The following is a 22,509-nucleotide window of genomic DNA, read 5'->3' as shown; positions in this document are numbered from 1 at the left end:
CATTTTTTTTTTATTTTTTATAATTATACTTAATAATAGTGGAGAAATAGAAAACAGAAAATTAATTGAAATAAAAATTTGTTTCGTTTTGTTATTACATTTTTGACACATGTGATGTGATATTTATAATATACCAGAAGGGTCAGAAAAAATTTAAATTTAGTTTTAATTTTTATTTACTTTTAGTATTTTTCATTTTAGTTAAGTTAAATTTATTTCAATTCTCATAATAACATTTTAAATTTAGATACACATACGAAATTTCATTTAAATATTGAAAAATTTTACTCGTCATTAATATTCTTTTAATATCATTTTTGTACTTTTGTGTATTATCATCATTACATTGCAGTACATTTTGGAAAAATGTGTCTATCAGAAGGTTAAATTCTGCTAGAAGGAAAAGAAAAAAAGTTATTTTTATTATTTTGCATTTTAATTGAATTTTCAACTAACTTATAACAAATCTATTTTACCATCAGTTACAAACGAAATAAAAAAAATTTATTATTTTTAGGCATTCTTATATACCACATTTATAATATATTTAAATATATTAGAATAATAAAAAATATAATGTAATATAATGATTAATAAAATTCATTTATTTATTTTTGAATAAAATTATGACTAACTTCATATTTTAAATTAAGGTAAAAGAGTCTTTTATAGTTCATTTTAATCTTATTAATATTATTATATTTTTAAAATCTCTGTAAATGTGCTGGTAGAATTTATTTAAACAAAATTATGATTAATTTATTTTTTTTTCATAATTAGTTATGAATAAAATAAATAAAAAGTATTTTTTTATGAAATCTATATTTATTAATGAAGTTGAAGAGAAAAGAATATGCATATGTATATATATTAGTTTGCCTTTTGGTTGAATTATCAACAGAATTATGACTAATTACATTTTTTTGTAATAAATTATCAGTGAAATCAAAAAATAGTTACCTATTAATATTTAAATGCGTTTAAATTCATTTTTGAAAATTTGTAAATTTAGTAGAAAGACAAATTTATATATTTTTTATTATTTTGGATTTTAGTAAATGTTGAATAAAATTATGATTATATAAATTCAATTCTTTTTATAATTAACCTCCTAATTTTTTTGTAATTAATTTACTATAATTTATTACTAATTACATTTCTGAAATATATGAGAAGGCAAAAAATTTATTTAGATACACAAATTATATTATATAAATTATATATACCCAATACAAGTAATTTTTATTACTTGTATTGGGTATATATATAAACTTAAATACAAAAAAGTTAATTAGTGTTTAATAATTTATTATTATTATTATAATTTTAATTCGGTTAATATTCAGTTAAATAAGAAATTTTGATCCATAAAATATGATTAAAGATTGAAAAGTATTTTAATTCAATTTAACTAAAAATAAAATTAAATTTAATTTGCGGATAATGTCTGAAAATAATTACCATTGTACAAAAAACGGCAAAATAATATTTTGTTTTTCTATATTCATAATTTAGCCATTATTTCAGTTATGATTCATCAACAACAAAACCACATTTTAAAAAAAAATTCAATATACAATCATAAAATGCCATTTAAAACCAAAGTCAGTAATAACATTAATGCAAATCGACGCGTTTTTCTTTCGAATTATTCTCGTGGAATAATATTATGTATAATGCACCTAATTTAAACATGAACAGCACAACACAAATCTGTGTCTAGATGTATTAAATCCAACGAGGATGGTGCATTATTTAATATTTGCCGTCGTTTATCATCATATTTCCACGTGAGGTGATGTTTAATGTTTCATATGTTTTGATCATGAATTATTACCCGTGTTTATCCCGAAACTATTGTTTCTATTTATTTTTACCAGTAAAGTTTCCGGGATGAATTTATGGCATAAGATGTTTCGCTTGTGCAGTTGTTTACTGTCCCACGAGATAAATCAGTTGGTCTAATCCAAATTCTTAATACTTTAACTAACCTAAATTGCAAGATAATTTTCAAGCTAAAACAACGTGTCATCAACGTGCAAAAACCGCTAGAAGCGTCGAATTATAAAAGTATTATATCATGAAATATAAAAAGCTTGCGAAGGGGTATTATGTCAAATTTTCGGGCACGTCATTATTAATATAAAAATAATTCGCCGGTCAAATGTGTTGAAAGGTTCCCGAAAACCTGAGAAGCGAAGCGGTACCTTCGAGCTACGATTGAAAGAATGCAGGAGAAATTTCGGCCAAATTGTTCATGTGCGTGCAGAAACTTTAACGATAATGACCATTAATGCCCAATTTGGGGCCAATTTCGCAAACGGACCAGTCCGCTAACCCCGGCGACGTTTCAACCTGGTGAACGTTTGATGTTTGTTAGCCGTTCAGGGAATATCTACTGATTTTCTACGAATCCTCCGGTTTAGACATCTGGCTAACTAACAACATAATTTATAGGAGGGTCTCACAAATTAGTTCTGGTGGTTAAACGGTAGCTTATGGACACACTCGATGCAACAGATGGAAGGAAAGTTTTGGGGGTACCTTGATTAATCACGTGTGTTATTATTTTCATTAAAATATTTTCAAATTATTTTTTTTTTTACGAATTGCCTCTAATTAATTGTGTCAAAAATAATTAAAAGTCATAAGGAGACTAGCACCTGTTGTTAGTGACACGTAACAATTTTGTGTATAGTACATTAATTAGAGTCGAACATTGATAACTCGAACCATTATTAACCACAAAAAAATCGAGTTATTAAATAAAATACGTACAACGAAAGTTATAAATGTGTATTTATAATGAAAGTACGCTTTGAGCTTCATATTTCAAAGGATGCTGCTAAAGTACACTACTTATCAAAAATAACATTTTGAAACCTAAAAAATATGTAATACATAATACAATCAATATTATTAATATGTATTACATTATGTAAATTTTTTATTTTAATGCAAAAAATTCAGTTATTTGTGTTTGTCAAAAGATTTTTATTTTCATTTTCAAAAAAAGTTACGATTAAACAAACTAACTTTGTGGAAATTTTCATACACAGATTTTCTCACACGAAGTCAAGTAGCGAAATATAAGTATTACCATTGTAGAGATTGTCTTTAAGACAATTAATTAGAAAAACTCTTATGAAAATGTACTTCTATTTAGAATTTAGGATGTTCTAATCATGTAAATACCATAAAGTAAATTGTAGGAGTTTCTGGCATTATTCTAATCAATCGATAATTGATCTTGGAATTGTTACTGACAGAAAAGAAAACGTGGAGAAGTTTACCTGAGGTGGGGGAACTTATGATGTTAAGTTGTGCCAAATATTTAGTTCGAGTTATTGAAATTCTACTTGTGAAGTTCGACTGTATTTACAAAATACATTAAATAAAACACAATGTCTGATACTGAAATGTTCACTTCAATTTAATTTAAATCAAATTCTTACAATTTTCTTGTTTTGCATTTAAATTTTGTACGAAATTAATCAACTGGTTTATTATTGTTATTACAACATTTAGAGTTACTCTATTCTTTATGAACTAACTCAAACTGATTGTGATTTAAACAAAAAGTGTCAACAAATCTATTTATCACCATGTACCTGAAAAAAAGATCGAACTAGCTACATATATTTAATATTATGAATTAACCTCAATAATATATTAAATTAGGGAGTTATCACAATAACAGTAAAATATGTCATGTGGAAAGTATCACTAATTCCCAATATTAAAACTTTAAGTACAATTTTGTAATTTTCTTGTTTTACAATTAAGTCTAATTGTCGGTGTCTTTATTAACAAAGCCTTTTGTCTCCGTAACAGTCCTACAGAGAACTAAAACCCGTCAGATGCTTAAATCACTGAACGATACTGTAATTTTATTATTTCCATCTGCCAATAATGATACATTAAAAACACTTCCTCCCAGCAAGTGCCCGAGGTGCTTATAATTAATTCTTCACTCTAGTACATTAATTACGTTGTCCGTAATGCCACTTATTTATTATTTACTTAAACCACAACTACGACAGTCAAGCATGGTAATTTAACTCGGGGAAATTTTGCAAATAATTTTCAATAACTGTTCTTCGCCAGAACCAATATTTATACCCGCTTTAGGCAATGTGACTTCAGCATATGTTACCATTTAAACATTCGTAAAATTATTCGTTTCAGGAATGCGAAGATCTTCATTTGACCATCACAAATGAAGAAGTCGAAATTTGCAATTTGAACGACTCCCAATATACGACAAACAACCATTGCAACACAAACGGAAGCATTATCACAATGACCTTAAAAAATAACCATCTAATTGTGGAAACCGAAGAAAGAAACGTAAGTAGGCCTTGGCTATAAACTATTGAGACAGACATATTAATTTTTTAAGGATATCGAGGAGGATAGTCGGGAAACAACGATGAAGTATTCACCTGGTGCTAGAGATGGTGTTTTCGTTGTCGAAGTCCAGCAGGGTGTCAGGAGGAGTCCGAGTTCCGGACCGGCTTCATGCAAGGAAGAGATCAGTAACGTTAGTGACCAGTGTGCTTTAGTACATAATCCACCAGACAGGTAAACTTTAGTTTACAGGATTACAAAAATTTCTATTTTAAAATAATATTTTTTTCTTTTTTCAATAAAGATTTTATTTTATTACGTATTTTAAAATTTCATTATTTATTTAAAAAAATTAAACGAAATTATGAAATGATATATTTTTAATTGATAAACTATATTTAAAACAAATCATTAGAATTACTAATTATTCTTTTCAATTTAAATAATAAGTAATTATTTATTTTTATAACTTAATTATCATTTCGTTTTACTTTTTTATTTTAAATCTTAGTCGTTATTTTTTTATCTATCAACAATTATATTAAATTTGATACAAAAGTGATATTAACAATTTCGATAAACTAATTATTATTATTAATTACTTCTGTATTCAAATAAATATGGGAAGATATACAATGACCACTTTCCTAGAAAGTTAATAATAAATAAAGATGATCCTGAAAATTTGAGCTCGCTTCAATGAAATCCGGCCACTGAATTTTTTTTTTAAAATTTGAAAAAAGTCAATTTTTTATTCATTTTCAAAAATTTCTATCTCAACTTCTATATAATTTAGAGATTCCTTTCGAGCGACATTTTCCTCTGTGAACCCTCTACTTTCAAGACAACTTCGATTTGCTTCAAAATTTCAGAGAAGTTAGTCTGTTATATTCCCAACAAGCCCTGAAAATTTCAACTATGGTCTCGAGCTTGGATCCGAGTTATAAAATTTCAAAGAAAAAAGTTACAGTTATCTAAAAATAACGATTTTTGGCCTTGGATGGTCGCATAATAGCGAAATCGAGAAAAAATGGGCAGATATCAAGATAATACAGCTCTACAAAAATATCAGCAGTTATTTAACCCTATACTTTAGAATGCAATTGTTTAGTAGGAAGCTTTTAGCTAAGCTGGAAATGAGTTTAACGCTAATATATATATATATATATATATATATATATATATATATATATATATACACGGAATCTCTAAGTTATATAAAAGCTGAGATACAAATTTTTGAAAATTATTAAAAAATTGACTTTTTTCAAATTTCAAAAAATTCTCCGGTAGCCGGATTTGGTGGAATCGGGCTCTGCCCATATATATATATATATATATATATATATATATATATAAAATTAAACATCTATATATATATATATATATAAAATTAAACATCTGTTCACGAAATTATGAATTGATAGATTTTTATAGAGTTAGTTATTTAATATTTTACTTTATAAATGAAGACACATTTTAAAATGATAAAGAATATATTTTTTTTTTAAACGATACAATTACTAATTATGTTTTTCAATTTAAATAACAAATATGTTAATTATTATTTATGACTTAATTATCATTTTGTTTTATTCTTTCTAGTCGTTTTAATAACAATTTCGATATACTCACTATTATTAAAATCAATTAATTTTTTTTATTTTATGTATACGAATAATATAAGTATATTATATACAATATATTTTGCATTTGATTTGATTTTCTTTGGATAATTAATCAGTACTAAGATAAAAAATAATATTTTGTTTCCTAAAGTACATAACAGAAATATGTTTTGTAAGGATTAAATTCATAATTTTATAGTCTCATTTTATCAATAATCTATAATAACAATAAGTGCATGATGATATATTTTATCCATATTTTATCTCGAGAGCAAACTAATTAAAAATAATGCCAACTAAATAAATTGATGGATTTGATACTCATAAGTTTTAGATAGAATCTTATGTATTTCAATTTATTCTACTTAAACAAATGAAAAGTCATGAAAACATCTGCCTTTTATATAGTAAAGTTGAAATATTATTATTATTTAAATATTATGTTAATTTAGGTTCTTGTATTTTCATCACATACAAATTTGCAATATTTAATTAGGCCGCATAAATAGTAGCTAAAACATGTTATTTAAGATTAATACTTCGATAAAAAATTAATTTTAACTTATTTCCTATTTAATTATAAATTTAAATCGTTTATTTTAGATTTAGCGATGAGGACACCTTGGAAGAATGCGACGACAGCGAGTACATGGAAACGACATCACCATCAGCCCAAACACCGAGACGTCTCCAGCTGCAAATAAGAACGGGCCTGACCCAGAGCAACAGCAGCCTGAGCTCCAACCGCCAGTCCTATTGCTACACGAACCAACAATGCTACGACTCCGGAGGCTACGGATACACCACCTACGCGGGCTACATAAACGACGAGCCCCAGAAACGTCTGCAATGCGACAACAAACCGAAGATTATGTCGGCCGTTTACAAGAAACAAAGGAGCATGGTTAATGGGGAGGCGAGTGTCGATTTGGGGGAGGACGCAACGGATGGGGACGGATTGAGGAATTGCACGGCGGAAGGTTTAGGGAGCAGCATTAAGACGCACATCAAACGGGTCGGCTCGCCGAAATTCGAAAAATTACAAAATGACACATCACCAACCGCTACCAAAGAGGAAACGGATGTTAGGTCTGTAGATTATGAAAATAAGGGGTTCGAGGCCAATGATATGGCCCAGAGTTAGACGGCGGACAATTGGGAACTTTTTTAGTATCTTATTGTAAGAGCATGAGAGCTTGTAATAATATAAAAGCATAGATGCAGAGGCACTAAGTAGGGGAATTAAGGAATTGAACAATGAGTCAAGAAAATTATGGGGTATTGTGGCGACAAGAATGGGACGTTTTAAGAATTGCGCACGAAATGTAAATTGCAATGTTTGACATGCATATCTGTAGTAAACTTAAATTTTTCTTTTGCATTGTGCAATTAATAATTCTATTATTCTATAGACGCAAAACGCAAGAAACAGTCTTATATGTGAAAGTAATAAAAATTGTTGGATGATTTCTTTTACGTTTTTCAAATTTTGATTTTAACATTATTTAAAATGTATATAATATAATTATTAACCAGTATAATTTTTTGTAGCTGATTTATTTCTTAGAGAAACAATTTGACATCTACATAAACTTATTTTAATTAATTTTGTGATAAAACAAAATAAAAAGTTAATTATTTTTTTACGTATTTATTAATTAGAGTTTAAACTACGTATTTAAAAATGTGTAGAAAAAAATAAAATTTAATATTTTAATAATATAGTATCTCTTAATTTAATCTACTTAATACATGTTTATTGGAAATTATTAATATTTATTAATATTAATATAAATATGATTTGAATGATTTTTCATTTTAATTTTTCTAAAAAATTCAATCTATTCTATCTATTAAGGTGACATGACAATCTTTTTGGTTTATTTTCAATGAAAAATTATTTATTTTTAATTTATTTAAATTTTTATTCATTTTTATAAAAAAATGTGCTCACTTACTAAATAATTCCTAATAAATTAATATTGTTTTTTTATTTTGATTCCAATTATTTTTAATTTTAATTTTTCTTATTAAGTTTTTATATTAAAATCTATTGAGATTTATGAAACCATTGGAAACAAAATACAAAAAAATTAATTTTGTATTCACCATTATTATTTGAAAAAATATTCTATTCGAAAATCATGTTATTATCATATTTATATTTATTTGTAAAAAATGTCAATTATTATTATTATTATTATTATTAGAATTTAATATTTTTAAAATCTATAATAAAAATTATCTCTGAAATAAATGATATCAGTTATTTATATTTTAATTTGAAAATTAAAACTTAAATTTGAAAATTTAGTAATTAGTCAAATGAAAATTGTCCTATTTTCATAATATTGTTTAAAAAATGATAAAAAACTTTTTCTAAAATATTTAAAAACATCTTTTATTAATTTTAAAATAAAATATATATTTTTTTTAATTAAAATCTTTCGTAAAAAAAAGAAGAGCTTGGTGGTCTGGTCTCCAAAAAATAAAATCTATTTATCTTAGAAAAAAACATAAAAAAATACTTACAGTTATAAAACTGTCAAATGAGACATTTTTCTTAATTATGAATAGATAAAATCTTGGATAAACTTTATGTAAACGACTTGTGTGCCAATCTGAAAAAATGTGTTGATAAACAAACTATGCGTTTATCTTCAAGGCAGGGCCGCTCGAATCCTGCAATTACGTCGCTAATTATAGTCATAGCATCCGAATGCCATTTAGGCAACAGCTACCAGCAGGACCAAAACTTCTGGTTGTTGTTTTTTTTTCGGGTTGTCAAGCACCGAGTGTGTGTGTAGTTCTCTACTAGCGATACATTGACCTCAAGGTCTTTAAACCCCAATAAAAGGATGAACAGGTTTTCGGCTCACCAAATATTTTAGCTAACGCCCTTAAATAAAATAAATAAGTGTTATCGCAGGACCGGATCGAAAAGCTGAATGCGCTGCGTTTCGGTGGATTATTGATTGGGTTGGATTCATTTTTGACAAGTGCATGTGGGGAATTAGAAAGGATTTATGATTCGTTGTGCTTTGACAAATTTTACGTCGGCAAATAAATTGTGTTCCCGTGTAAAAAAATGCGAACACGCAAGCTGAATGACATAAACAATATTTTGTTCTATGTATTTAAAATTAATCTAGAAATGATGTGCGAAAAATAATTTTAATAGTCTCCTTTTAATTGGAGAACGTAAACTATCCTACGTGTGAAGTACAAACAGTAGTGACGGGTGGACATCAGTTTTTTTGATTTCAAAAATCCGTTCCTGTTCGTATAAATAAATTACAACCCTTTCTTGTGCCCAAATTAATATTATATTTCAGTTATTTGAGAAGCAGAGATTCGCGGCTCCACGACTATAATTTCATGCAGTTTGGGGGAAATTTACGGCGTGCGTATAATTTTCGGTTTTTTAATGAATTTTCAAGAATGACCTCTTAAAACTGGACCTGTCATTACTTGGACTAGATATTACGATGATTATTTAAAGATGTGCACGATGATTATCTGGTTGAAATTACTGAATGGCAGGTGTTGATGTTTGATTGATTATCATTGAATTCGGGTTTAAGGCATCTTGAAAACGTTGCAATTTACATTTTACTAAAACAATTTCATAAAATATAACTATAACAAGCAGAACATTTAAAAGATTGTCGGGGAGAAATATTGTTGTTGGGGGTTTAACAGTCGCTAATGCTTTAAATGTTCTTCAATGTACAAACTAGACTAGATAACTTAGATTAACATCAACGAAGGTCTAAATTAAATGTGGCACAAATATCACTAAAAATGGCTTCGTAATATTTGCCAAAATTGTTACAATTTAATTTGGAAATACAAATAAAATTGTAACAGTTTTTAGATAGTAACGCTGTTACATTGTAAATAGAATTTATATGCACTAATAATTATAGGATATGCACAAAATTTTAAAATTGGTAAATTGGGAGATTTAGTACAGAGTCCCAATCTACTGGGAAAAACACTTGTTCTGTAGATTTTAGAGGTAACTAAACATTTTTGCCCTTTTTTAACAATTGTGTTGACTGAGTCATCTAATTTACCAAATATCTATGTCTGTTGAAAATTTTAGAACCTAATTGTTCCGTTGTATGGTTTAAAAAAATACAATTTTATATTTTTATAAAGTATAGTTTCTTCTTGGGTTTGAGATCAAAAGCTTTGATCCAATGTTTTACTATGGTTTCAAAAGTGAGTGAGATAACAGTTATGAAACGTAACGTGTATTCCTAATGTTCTAATTGTAAAATAAATATTCATTTATAAAGGCTGATTTTTTTTCTTGTCACGTAAACCACCAACAAGTTTTCTTGCTTGGGTTTACGGACAAAATAGAAATCAGTCTGATTGCATATTGTAAATAATAATACTTATTAATTATTACCGTCCGATGATTTGTACAAATGTTATTAAATCTTTATTGTGTTATTGCTGCTGTTGTAAATAAAGTTTGATTTCCGAAAAGATGTGATGAGATTTAAGATGTTTGATCTGTTTATTGTTTGCTATACAGAAGCATAGTTTTTAAAAACTAGATTTTGTAGTGTATTTGAGACCAATGCGACCAAAATGGATAAAAGCTTTTGGAAATTGTGTTTCTGTGTAGTTTTGAACTTTTACAATTTTTGACTATTGTCCTTAAGCTTACTGTAAATTTTATTATATTTGTAGCAATTAAAAGGTGCCAAAGTTATCAGTAATACAGGTAGTGAATTAATCTTTTTCACCTTTCAGTTAGTGAGATATTAGAATCATTACACGAAATTTATATTGACAATTTTGATCAAATTCAATGCTCAATTTGTCAAATAGATTTCAAGTAAAGTTAAAATAGTAGTTTATAAGGGAGCAAACAAAACGTTAACCAAAATTGAGATTTTCAATTGATTTTGTCATATTTTGTATTGGTTGTTTACTAAATTAATGAGGTGATACAATTTTATAAATAATATACCACTAGTTAGAGAATTCTTGTGAAATATTAAAATAAATATTGAGGAAGCTATTGCATTTTATTTTAATGTTTCCTCTTCTTTAGTTGTAATTTAAAAATCTTTTAAGATGGAAAGTTTCAATAAAAATTTGTTCCATCAAAAAAAGATAAATTCGACAGAGATTGCACAATTTGTGGTCTAAAGCATAAATTACAGGATTTTATATTTTTGTATTTTGTTAAGAAATATTCCTAAAATCATAATGAAATGCTTCAAAAGTCTCGAATCGAAATTTGTTCCAGAAAGGATCCCAGAAAAGAAAAGTAGCAGAAGTTGCTTTGATTATTAATTTTTTATAAGTTCTACAGAAAACTGATTCTTTAACAGCCCCTAGACAATGTAACTAAAGACAAAACTTATAACTTTAATTTTGGTCAACATTAATTCCAGAGAAATTATATTTATCAATCAATGATAAAACAAAAAAAGCTTGAAAGAATATTTCGTATATTTGAAAACGGTTTCTTGAAAGGATGTTACTAATTGTTAGACCATTCATGAAAACCAAATCAGTTCAAATTGCGGCAACCTCATTCTTTTTCACATTGTCAAAGACATGTAACCTTTCGACGTTCTCCCAATTATTCATGAACGTTAACCAGACGGAACCGTACAATTTGGCGGTAATAATTTAAAAATTGCAACCAATTACCCCTAATACAATAATTGCAGCACTCGTGTCGTATTGTTTGTGTTGCTAGGTGCAAATTAGCCGCACAAGGTGCAATTTGGAAAACGTCTGACATTGTGTACGGCGAACTTTCGAATATTTGGCCAATGAACATTTTTATATAGACGCATGTAGGCGAGCCGTGCAACAAAACCGGGAGGCAGGAGAGGAAGACGGGCCAGAGATATTGCATTACACCCAGTCCCACCACACTCCGCGGCCATTGCCAAATGCGGCCTTTTTAATTCGCACCGATGCAACAACGACCACCACGTCTGATTCTGAGACCCGATCTATTTGGCTGGAAAAAACACCACACGGCCTTCAAATTTGGTTGGTCAATTTTCGTATTTGGTCATTTGGACCGAAAAATCGATCCGGCCGAGCTAATTAGTTTAATGCAGCTAAAGCTCCGTCAATTATAGATTTTTTAAAATACACGTTGCACTGTTAACCGTTAAGCATTGCGTTTGGCGATGGGAAAAGGAAAATAAAAAAAGGAACTCTTTGTGTGCGACGAGCATTGATAACCAGACCAAAGAACATAACGGTGTTGACCATACGTATACAAAAAGGATAAAAAAGATTTAATGTTTCCCAGTTGGTCGAACAAAAGAAGGCAATTTGAAAAATTGGATGTATGCTAAATGTGTTGCACGTGAAAGAATGCGACAATCTGTTGAAGATTGATGTAACAATTTTGTCTAACTACTTTTGATCTTTTAATTAATAATTTAAAACTTTGAGTTTTGCAGCATGTGAATCAAAAAGAAAAATGAGTTCATGAAACCACTAAGACTATTTTTTTTAATAATTCTATCAATAAAAATGAAATAATTATAAATTTTATTAAAAATTCATCTGCCTATTGTAAGTAAAAAAAGATAAATTAATAAATATAATTATTTATAAAATAATAAAAATTTAACTAAATTTTGTAAATCACCTTTCTCTATTATAATCAAAATTTTTAATTTAAATAAAATGCAAAATTCGCATAAAAAATACCAATAGAAAATATATTTGGTATCTAAAGATAATCATCGAGTATTAAAAGGAATTAAGAATTTCCATTCATACTTAATTTACAAATTTCATTAAATGAAATATCATACGATTAAAGTTAATGATAGAAATGTTGAAAATCAATAAACCTTATCAATAAATAAAAATTACGAATAATAAAAATGTGTCATTTAATTACGTAAGAATAAAAAAATGTATATAATATTATAATTTAATACTATAAAATCGTTCTAATTTCATAATTTCAATAATCATAAAAATTAATAAAATATTATATTTATATTTAAATAAAATTGTTGCATTTGGATATATCAAGAAATAAAAAGCAATAATAGTGATAAAAAATAAGTGATCCGCTATGTAAATTTAAAATATGAAACTTACAATTTTCTTTAAATTGACATAGTTAAACTTTCAAAAGTAGACAAAATATAATTATATTATATATACTCTTATTAATAAAATAATTTGAATAAATTAATAGAAATCAAAGTTTTATACAGAAACAAAATGTACGAATAATGATGAAGTGATAAGGAACCCTCATGTATGTAAAAATGAAAGATTGTTTTATTTTTTTTATCCTTTTTTTCTCTTCAGGTTTTTATAAAGATAAAAATGGTATCAGTATTTTAGAAACAATATTTGTTATCAGAAAAATATTTAATATAAAATATTATATATATTATACTTTTTCTATATTCATGAAGAAAAATTTGATATAATTATTTTTTTAAGATAAATATTTAATAAGAAATTTACATTTGAAATTACTAATTAGTAAAATATAATATTAAAATTATTTTATTGTAAATTTGCAATTTACTCTTATAAATTCAATTCATATAATTTGCAAATTTCATTAATTAAAATAAACATGAAAACTAATATCATATATTACACTATATTTGGAAAAAAGGTTGAAAATATAAATAGAAGAGATAATTTTTCTTTTCCTTTTATAAATCATATTTATAATATAATTGTGATGTGAATATATATTACATTTATAAAATAAATATTTCTAATAAAATCATTATGGAGAGAAAAACATTTAATGAGAAATATGCATTTAGACATTTAGCAAAATAAAATCTATTTCATAATTTGAAATAGGAAATGTGATCATCTTAAAATTATTGTTTTTTGTTAATATTATAATTTACTATTATGATTTTGATTCTTATTCTCAATTTGCAAATTTTAATAATTATAGCATGATTGGAAAACAGAATATAAGTTAAATATACGTGTTTTTGAGAATTCAATTTATTTTTATTATTATTTATTAAAACGTATAAAAGCCCAAAATATTTCGCAATTGGTTTATGTTTAGTAATATAATAAATATACTTCTCGTCCAGAAAACATTTAGTAAGAAGTATGCATCTTGGATATTTAATAAAAATAATGTTATAATTATTTATTTTGTGACATTATTCTTATAAATTTTTATAAATAAATTTCCATAATTGAAATAAACATAAAAATAATTGTTAAAAATCAATAGATTATATCGGGAAATAAAATGTGTTTTTTTATTCTTTTTTTTTTAAGATAAAATTCATTATTTGTTTATAATATATTTGTGGCAGAAAAGTAAGAAAAATGATATATATATAAAATAACATTATACAAACATTTTGCAAAATTCAATAATTGAAATAAATATTAAAACTAATATCATACATTACACAATATTTGAAGAAAAATATTGAAAATCAATAGATTATATCGGGAAATAAAATGTGGGAATAATGCTGAAGTGATAAGAGATCCTCAAGTATGTAATAATCAAATATCAAAAATACTTGTGATCAGGAAAACATATAATGAGATATATACAATTCAGCATTTAAAATTATAAATACATTTTATAATTTTTGAAATGTAAACATATTTTGAAATTATTTTCTTGTTAATAGTTTAATTTAAATTCGATTTGTGTATCCAGTTTGCAAATTTCAATAATTGAAATGAACATAAAAACTAATATAATAATGGTAAAGTGATTTCTGATGCATATAAAATAAAATATCAGTGATAAATTTTATTATTATTTTTTATAGTTATTTTTTTCTATGCAAGGATATAATTATAAAAATTATATTTTATAAAATTCTTGTTCTCAGATAAATATACTCATCACAAAAAATATCGCATAATTTTTAACATAGGAAACTCGTAATTCTTACTAACCTTTCCTTTGGTTTGATATAAACCTCAATTTTAAATTCTGGTGTGTAATGAAAATAATAATGTTTACAAGAGCATTTTAAAAAAATAATGAGCAATTTAACAGCCCAAATCGGGACCCTAATTTAAGATGGCAGGTTGCAGCAATATGTGGCAGATTTGATGGTAATCAACCAATCCAATGTTTCAAGGGTTGTAAACGATTTAGAGAAAATGTAGAGTACACTGGAAGACCAGTTCCCGGTCGTCCAAGGTGTACTATGCCTGTAGATGAAACATTACAGCTCGGCAACTGCAAAACGATTTGTCCAGAGCTCAAAATGCACAAATATCCGTTAAAACCGTTAGGAATAGGTTAAGAGAATTTTGAATCATATCCAGAATTCCTGTTACTGCACCGTCGTTATCAAAGGTGTCGCACAAATAAGGTTTGCTAAAGTACATATTAATTGGGATATTCTGGAATGGGCTAATATCATTTTCACGGATGAGTCCAGTTTTTGACATTTCGAATCTGATACACAGACGCGAAGGTGAAAGATTTGCTCAACGCAACATTAAAGGAAACCGAAATTGTGGAGTTGCCCCATTATGATATGGAGTGGTATATGTTTTGAAGCGCATACCGAGTTAATAGTGTTTCATCATGAATCTCTGACTGCTGGTAAGTTATATAAGAAAAGTTTTTGAAAAAAATGTAGTGACATTTGTCCCTGTTATAACGAGCCTCGTACATAGAATGAGGGATGTTATTAGAGCCAAAAGCAATAATACCAGATTTTAAAATGATTCAACTGGAATTAGAAGCTTTTTTGTCATCCTGATTTTTCTCATCATTGGTGATGTTATTTTTATTATTTTACTGGTTTTTCTTTAATTTTTTATGCAATAAACATTTATTAACCATTCCTAAATTGCATTACTTACCACTTCCGAACAGTTTTATAAGGTAAAATATTAAATAAAAATCAATTATGCAATAGTTTTTATGACAAATTGTATATAAAATGATAAATATGCACATTGGTAAAATGGAACTTATTTATTATTTTTTAAATAGAAAATGGAATTTAAAAACTCTTACAATAAAAAAATTAATGGAAAATTTATATTTAGATATTCAGTAATAGTATAAGTATCATATTAAGTCATATTTGAATAAATATAATGAAAAAAATAGAATTACAAGATCAAAAATATATTATAGTTAGTTATATTGATAGAAAATAAAATCAACATATTTTTATAAGAATTTAATAGAAAATATACATTGGAACATTCAGTAAAAAGGTTATATTTTATAAATTTTGATATAAAAAATGTAATAATTATAATTACAAAACATTTATTTTTATTCTCAAGAAAACCAATATCAATTTATACTGGTTAAAGGAAAATAACGGAGGATTTGATTTGCCAGAGAAAATCTTCGAAATATCCCATATCCTTCGCAATGTCCGACATGTCGGTTCGTGTTCCGCACACCACAAAAACACGTCCACATAAAATCAATCGAACAGAAAAGTACACACCTGTTGACATTAACAACGTCGTTAAATTGACAACCGCTGCGCCGAATGAAACAAAATCATTGGCCAAATCTGTTATTGTGAAACAATTAAATTTCCATATTCACCATTTTTTATTTTTGCGAAATCGAAAAATTGATGGAACTCGTGCACAGCCTCATTCACGAATATTTAGAAAGTATCGGTCGGCCCTAAAAAAAACTGCATTCACGCCAACGTCCGTCCGTTGCATCGGAGATGAATAGCGTTGGTTCTTTTCTTTTCTCTTCGTTTTCTTTTTTTTTTCTCTTCTCTCGGTCGATTCGGTTTCGCCACGTCAAAACGCACCGTTTATCGTAGAGAAAGTTTGGCGAAGATGCATGCAAGAGGAACGGGGACCAGACAAATGATTTTGCAGTTTTGTCCGCGCCACCACGGCCGTTTTCTACAAACCAATTAAATTTGCAAATTATTGGCCCGGTGTTGACCCACTTTTCAGACAGAAAATGACCGACGCACGGAATCACATAACTTATACGTTCCAATATGTAATTATATCGTTAAATGTGCTTCTTGGGCATTCGCAAAATATGTTGGTTATGTCATGCTGTTTATTAATAACTATTTGCTATGGCCAAATTTAGAAGGGGTTAATTGACGGAGCGATTAATTGCCAGACTAAAGTAGGTAAAACGTATTTGTTTAAAGGGCCGTAATTAATTCTAGGTTGGCGAAAAATAATTGGTTCTACATGGACACGATGTGAAACAATGGCGTAGATGGATATCACTTCCGGTATCTGATCTGATGCATTTCTATAACACGCACTTTTAATTTAAAACAAAGATGAATTATTACATTTTATATTTTTATTAAATGTTAATGATTTAAATGGTAAATTAAATTGACTGAATTAAAGGTATAAGATGTTAATTATGTAAAACCGTTTAAGAAACGAATAAACAAGAAGGTTCTAATTGTATTTCATGTACGATTATTTAAAAATTTAATTTTTATATTCGGAATCAATTTTGCAATATTTTCAATGTTTGGTACCTTTACTTTTTGAATATAATTATTTTGTCTATTTCAATGTCTTTTTTATTAATATTATTTTAACTTTATATAAATTTTAAATTTGTTTCAAAAAATGTATTGAAAATTAAAAGACACCGGTAGGAAAAAATAATACCAATCACTTTGTGTATGAAAATTTATATAATGTATAGTGTAAAATTAGTTATAGACATTATTTTAATTGAAATGTTAGAACAGTGTATTAAAATATTATAAGAAGTTTTAAAAAATAATTTCCTATGAAGTTTTAAAACATTTGGGCTCATGTATTATTATTTTTTAATTCAGGAGACACTAATTAATTAAGACTAATGAAATGTCCTGTTTAACATATATTTTATTTTATTTTTTTTTATTTTAATCAAACAACCAAAGTTTAATATAATAATTTCAATTTTTTTACAGTCTGTATTACTTGATCTAAATATTAAAAATTTACCATTCATAAAATGATATTTTATCACGAAAATGAGTTGTTTTTTGTTAGGAAGAATTCCAGAAGTATCCTATATATTCTTTATAGTAACGTCCTCTATAGTACTTAATTAACTATTCAGTTTTGAATATGTTAATTTTAATTTCTGACTGATTTGCAAATTCATTTATTACTTATATTTTGTTTCTTTTAAGTTAATCAAAATGAAAAGAACACGCAATTAAAAATGATAATTTACTAAAGAATTTCCTGCTAAAATATTAAATGTTTTTAAATCCAATTATATTTAATTATAATATATATCTTTCTTACATCACTACATATTCTTTTCAAATATTAATAAATATAATAAAATAAATATAATTGATTAATTCTTTAGTTAAATCAATCACATTCAAATTCATAAATCTGTTAGTTTAAATTGCATATTCAGAAAATCACTTTATTATTAAGTTAAAATATATTTTTTGAATAAAATATACTATATTTATTTATACTTAACGTGTTTTGGGTATGAAAAAAGTTTATTAATAAAATATTCAGGATATTCCAAAATGCAAAAATAAATTCGTTAATATTTTAATTATTTTATTAATTTTATTCTGCAATACATTAAAAATTACTTCATTATTATTTATTTTTAAATATTTTAAAGGAAATTAAATGAATATACATTTAATTCTATATAATCTATAATTTTTTTGTAAAATCTTAGAGAGTAGATTTTTGAACTATTTTTTTAATTGATTAATAAAATATTCAAATATACATACATAACAAAATTCTTTTATAAACATTTTAAATATTCGAAAACTAAATCAAAACTAAATTTGTTAATCTCTTAAAGATTTTTTTACATTCAGAAATTCTAAATCAAAATGTAATCATTAAATATTTTAATTGATACTTCAGAAATCAGCCTCTATTTTTAAATTATATTTCTTTAACAAACATACATATTTTTATTTTACTTTTGTTGATTGATGTGAAAAAAGTTGATAATTATATAAAATCTTCCAGATTTAACAAAAAATACTTGTTTATATTTTTATATATTTGAAATTTTATTACGTATTGAAAATGTAAACGCTAAAGATTAATAATTAATTAATATTCTCAAAATCTCTGTAGTGGTTATTAAAAAATAAATTAAGTTCTGAAAAGGACATAAAATAATATTTTAGTGAAAATAAACGACGAAAATTTATATTAATGAACATTTTATTATCATAAATGTAAATATATTAACACATAAAGTCATTTTGGAAATTGTATTTCTTATACTAGTTACTGTAAGAATATTAAAGTAGTGAAAATTTATTATAAAATAAATTTGTTTTATTATTTTGTTATCATGAAAGAAAGTTACTCTTTTTAATGAGAATTAGTATTAAAATTAATAAATTTATTTTACGAATGTAAAAATTAAAATTACAAAATATGATAAAAATAAAGATAACTGTTAATTATTTCTTTTAATTATTATCGTAATAATTAATGTGTAAAAATAATCATGTGCATATATCGAATTTTCTAAAGCATTCGGCAACATAAACTATAAAAGCCTACTAGTTATATTGGATCATATTGTTATAAAAAGAAGTAGCCGTCCTAAATTGAATTACCATCAATTCGTACATTGAGATAAATAAAGAAGTTCCTCGTGGTAATATTTTATGGCTATTATTGTATTAATGTATGTAAACGATATCAGAATATATTTTTCACACTGTATTTACTTTAAGTATGTCAATGATACCATAGTAATGGAGGTTCACAAGAACATATAAGCTTTGCTTAAACATCAGTTTTTCACTTGCAAGAAAACAAATTTTACAAAACGTTTCTTAACAAATATGAAGAAAGGTTGTCTATAATTTCTAATAAACTAATATTAATAAATAGGCAAATTGACACTGACAAACCTTTCGGATTGGTGATATATTGAAACATCTTCAGAGTAATTCTATTAAAATTTCGCTACGGATACTTATTTTGGTTAACTTTAACTAATAATAGATACTTTATTTATCAATCTCATTATATACATATTTTTTATAAAAGAGTATTTCTTTTTTTTTTTCACAAAATTAATATTTAAAAATATATAAATTGATAAATAACTCCAAATTTGGTTACTAGAAATTAATTATCCAAAATTACTGATTGTTGTATAAATATTTTCTTAAACGATTTCAAATTTAATTTTCTAATAAAAATATTTGAGTACAGAAGAGTTTGTCTTAATTTTTACGTTAAACCAGAAAAATTTATGTTAATATTTAATACAAACAAAAAATTTTAAATACAATTTTTAAATCTTAAATTTCTCATAATGAAGAAACACTAACATGTTCATAATTTTATTATTAATTATTTTTAATTTAATAAATGTAGATCAAGACTCAGGGAAGGAAAGCTACTTAATGTGATTGAAAATAATAAATATAACGGTCATAAGCATTATTGGATATGAATTGAAAGATGGCTGATATTTTTAAAAGGAGAATACGAGATTGGCAACGAGCATTAGACGGACGAGGGAGGAAGGAACAAAGGTAAAAAAAGAGAGGGAGCTCGCAATTAAATCGCAAATAGAAAATTCGATACAGCGGCGTTATGCATATCCTCTATTTAGAATGTAAAAACCACGCCTAAAAATATATGTATATATATATATTCTGTTAATTCTGCGCAAGACAGCCGAGCAGGCATTAGTGTTTTTCCCCGTGCGAGATTAAAAAATCTATAATTTTTACTATTTACTATACTCTTCCGAAGTTAAAGAGATATAACTCTCTCCGTTTGCGCGTTGCTACGCTACAGTCGTGCACCCCTGCCGAGATGAAGATCTGCCGTAGTCGCACAGCAAAGTCGCGGGCGTACAATTAATGCGAAAAGGTAAAAAAATCATAGTGGAACTAGTCGGGATGTAGCTGCGTAGTAATCACCTACGCATTTAGATAGGGAAAACGAAGGGGTTAAAATGCTTGGGGGGGAAGCGGGCCGCACGAAGTGGGACCTCGGCGTTAAAAAGTTCGATCGATATGAATATGCTTTAAAATGTGGATTTTATTTCAACAGGCTGCCGTGCCGGTTCGGTCGTTTGGACCAGGAGTTTTTTCGGGGCACGGACTACGTACGATTCCGGGGCCCCGGCGCCCTCCCCGACGAACAAGTGAAAGTGATTTCGTATTTCCGACTCCGGACCCGGTTACGCGGAAAAAACGATACACGCGCTCCGAATTTACGGAAATTTATTTATGTTCGACTATCGGATGTACTCACACACACACACACACTCACACACACGTGTGCATTTTTCACACATGCACACACACAACACCACCAAAATTAAAAAACCGCCCACGGCTCATTAAACTTGCATGGAAAATTCATGCAATTAAGGACAAATATAAATGTAATAATTTATTAATCAAATAATTTTTACATAAATTTTGATGCGTTGCACAAATTTTAATAACATTAAATAACGACTGATCAAAATAATTTTCATGAAACAAAATAAATAATATAGATAAATATGATGTTGTCGCTAATAATTTTAAATAAAATATGAGTAATTCTATAATATTTCCACAAACACACTCATGCTGACCAGATAATAATTTTGCATGAAAATTTATAAATTATGTAAACACGATATTTAAATATTTTTTGTCATAATGTTGTTAATAAATGGTATTAATTTTTAGTTTCGGTGATTGAATGAATCAACATTGATAAAATTATTTCTGTATTATATTATTTCTATTGTATAATAGTTGTGAAATATGTCAATATTTTACTTATCAGTTCAGTTACTTATCAATTATATTTATTTAATAAGGGTGACATAAAAATTTAAATATAAATTTTTTAATTTATATATATATATATATGGAACATTTTAAAATATATATAAATAATCTATTTACATTAATCACAAATATATTTAGTGATGTAACAACTAAAAAAATAAATTAAGAAGTGAATAGATTATAAAATATTACTTGAGAAAAATAAAAAATATAAACATTTAAAATACTGAATTTTTTTTCGAAATACTATTTTTTATACTAATTACAATAAAAATATTAAAATGGTGAAAAATTATTAAATAAATTTGTTTTTTTAAATTAATTTAACAAAATATTTTTATTATGAAAAAAATTTTATTAATTTTTAAAAAAATATTGTGGTAATATTTATTAATAACTAATTATTTATTAATAATTAATTATTCGTAAGCGAAATATTTGATATCAAAAATTAATATAATTTTTCATACATGTGAATATACTGTTGACTTAAATTTTTTTACATTTCAAAATTAATTGTATACGTATTAAAATTGCACAAATATATTAATAAATTTATTATAAACAGTTTATATAATAATTAAAAATTATTATTGTCTTTGATTTTATACGATGGGTTATTAAAAGTAATAATATATAATATATAATATATAATATATAATATATAATATATAATATATATTATATAATATATAATATATAATATATAATATATAATAATATAATATATATATATAATATATAATTATATATAATATATAATATAT

At 25.9% G+C, this 22,509-nt stretch overlaps 1 protein-coding gene across 1 annotated transcript in view; it reads left to right on the top strand.

Moving 5' to 3' along the window:
* Positions 1–7,156, top strand: part of LOC109608822 (uncharacterized) — a 45,944-nt gene extending 38,788 nt beyond the window's left edge. The window contains exons 6-8 of the mRNA XM_020025370.2: positions 4,189–4,350; positions 4,403–4,584; positions 6,582–7,156. Coding sequence (XP_019880929.1) covers positions 4,189–4,350; positions 4,403–4,584; positions 6,582–7,122 — 885 coding nt within the window. The 3' untranslated portion in view covers positions 7,123–7,156. The remainder of the gene's footprint in view (positions 1–4,188; positions 4,351–4,402; positions 4,585–6,581) is intronic.
* The last annotated feature ends 15,353 nt before the right edge of the window (positions 7,157–22,509 follow it).

The sequence above is a fragment of the Aethina tumida genome, chromosome 1 (genome assembly GCF_024364675.1).
Source record: "Aethina tumida isolate Nest 87 chromosome 1, icAetTumi1.1, whole genome shotgun sequence".
In the NCBI taxonomy this organism is placed as follows: domain Eukaryota; kingdom Metazoa; phylum Arthropoda; class Insecta; order Coleoptera; family Nitidulidae; genus Aethina; species Aethina tumida.
This window is presented reverse-complemented; position numbering and strand designations above follow the sequence as displayed.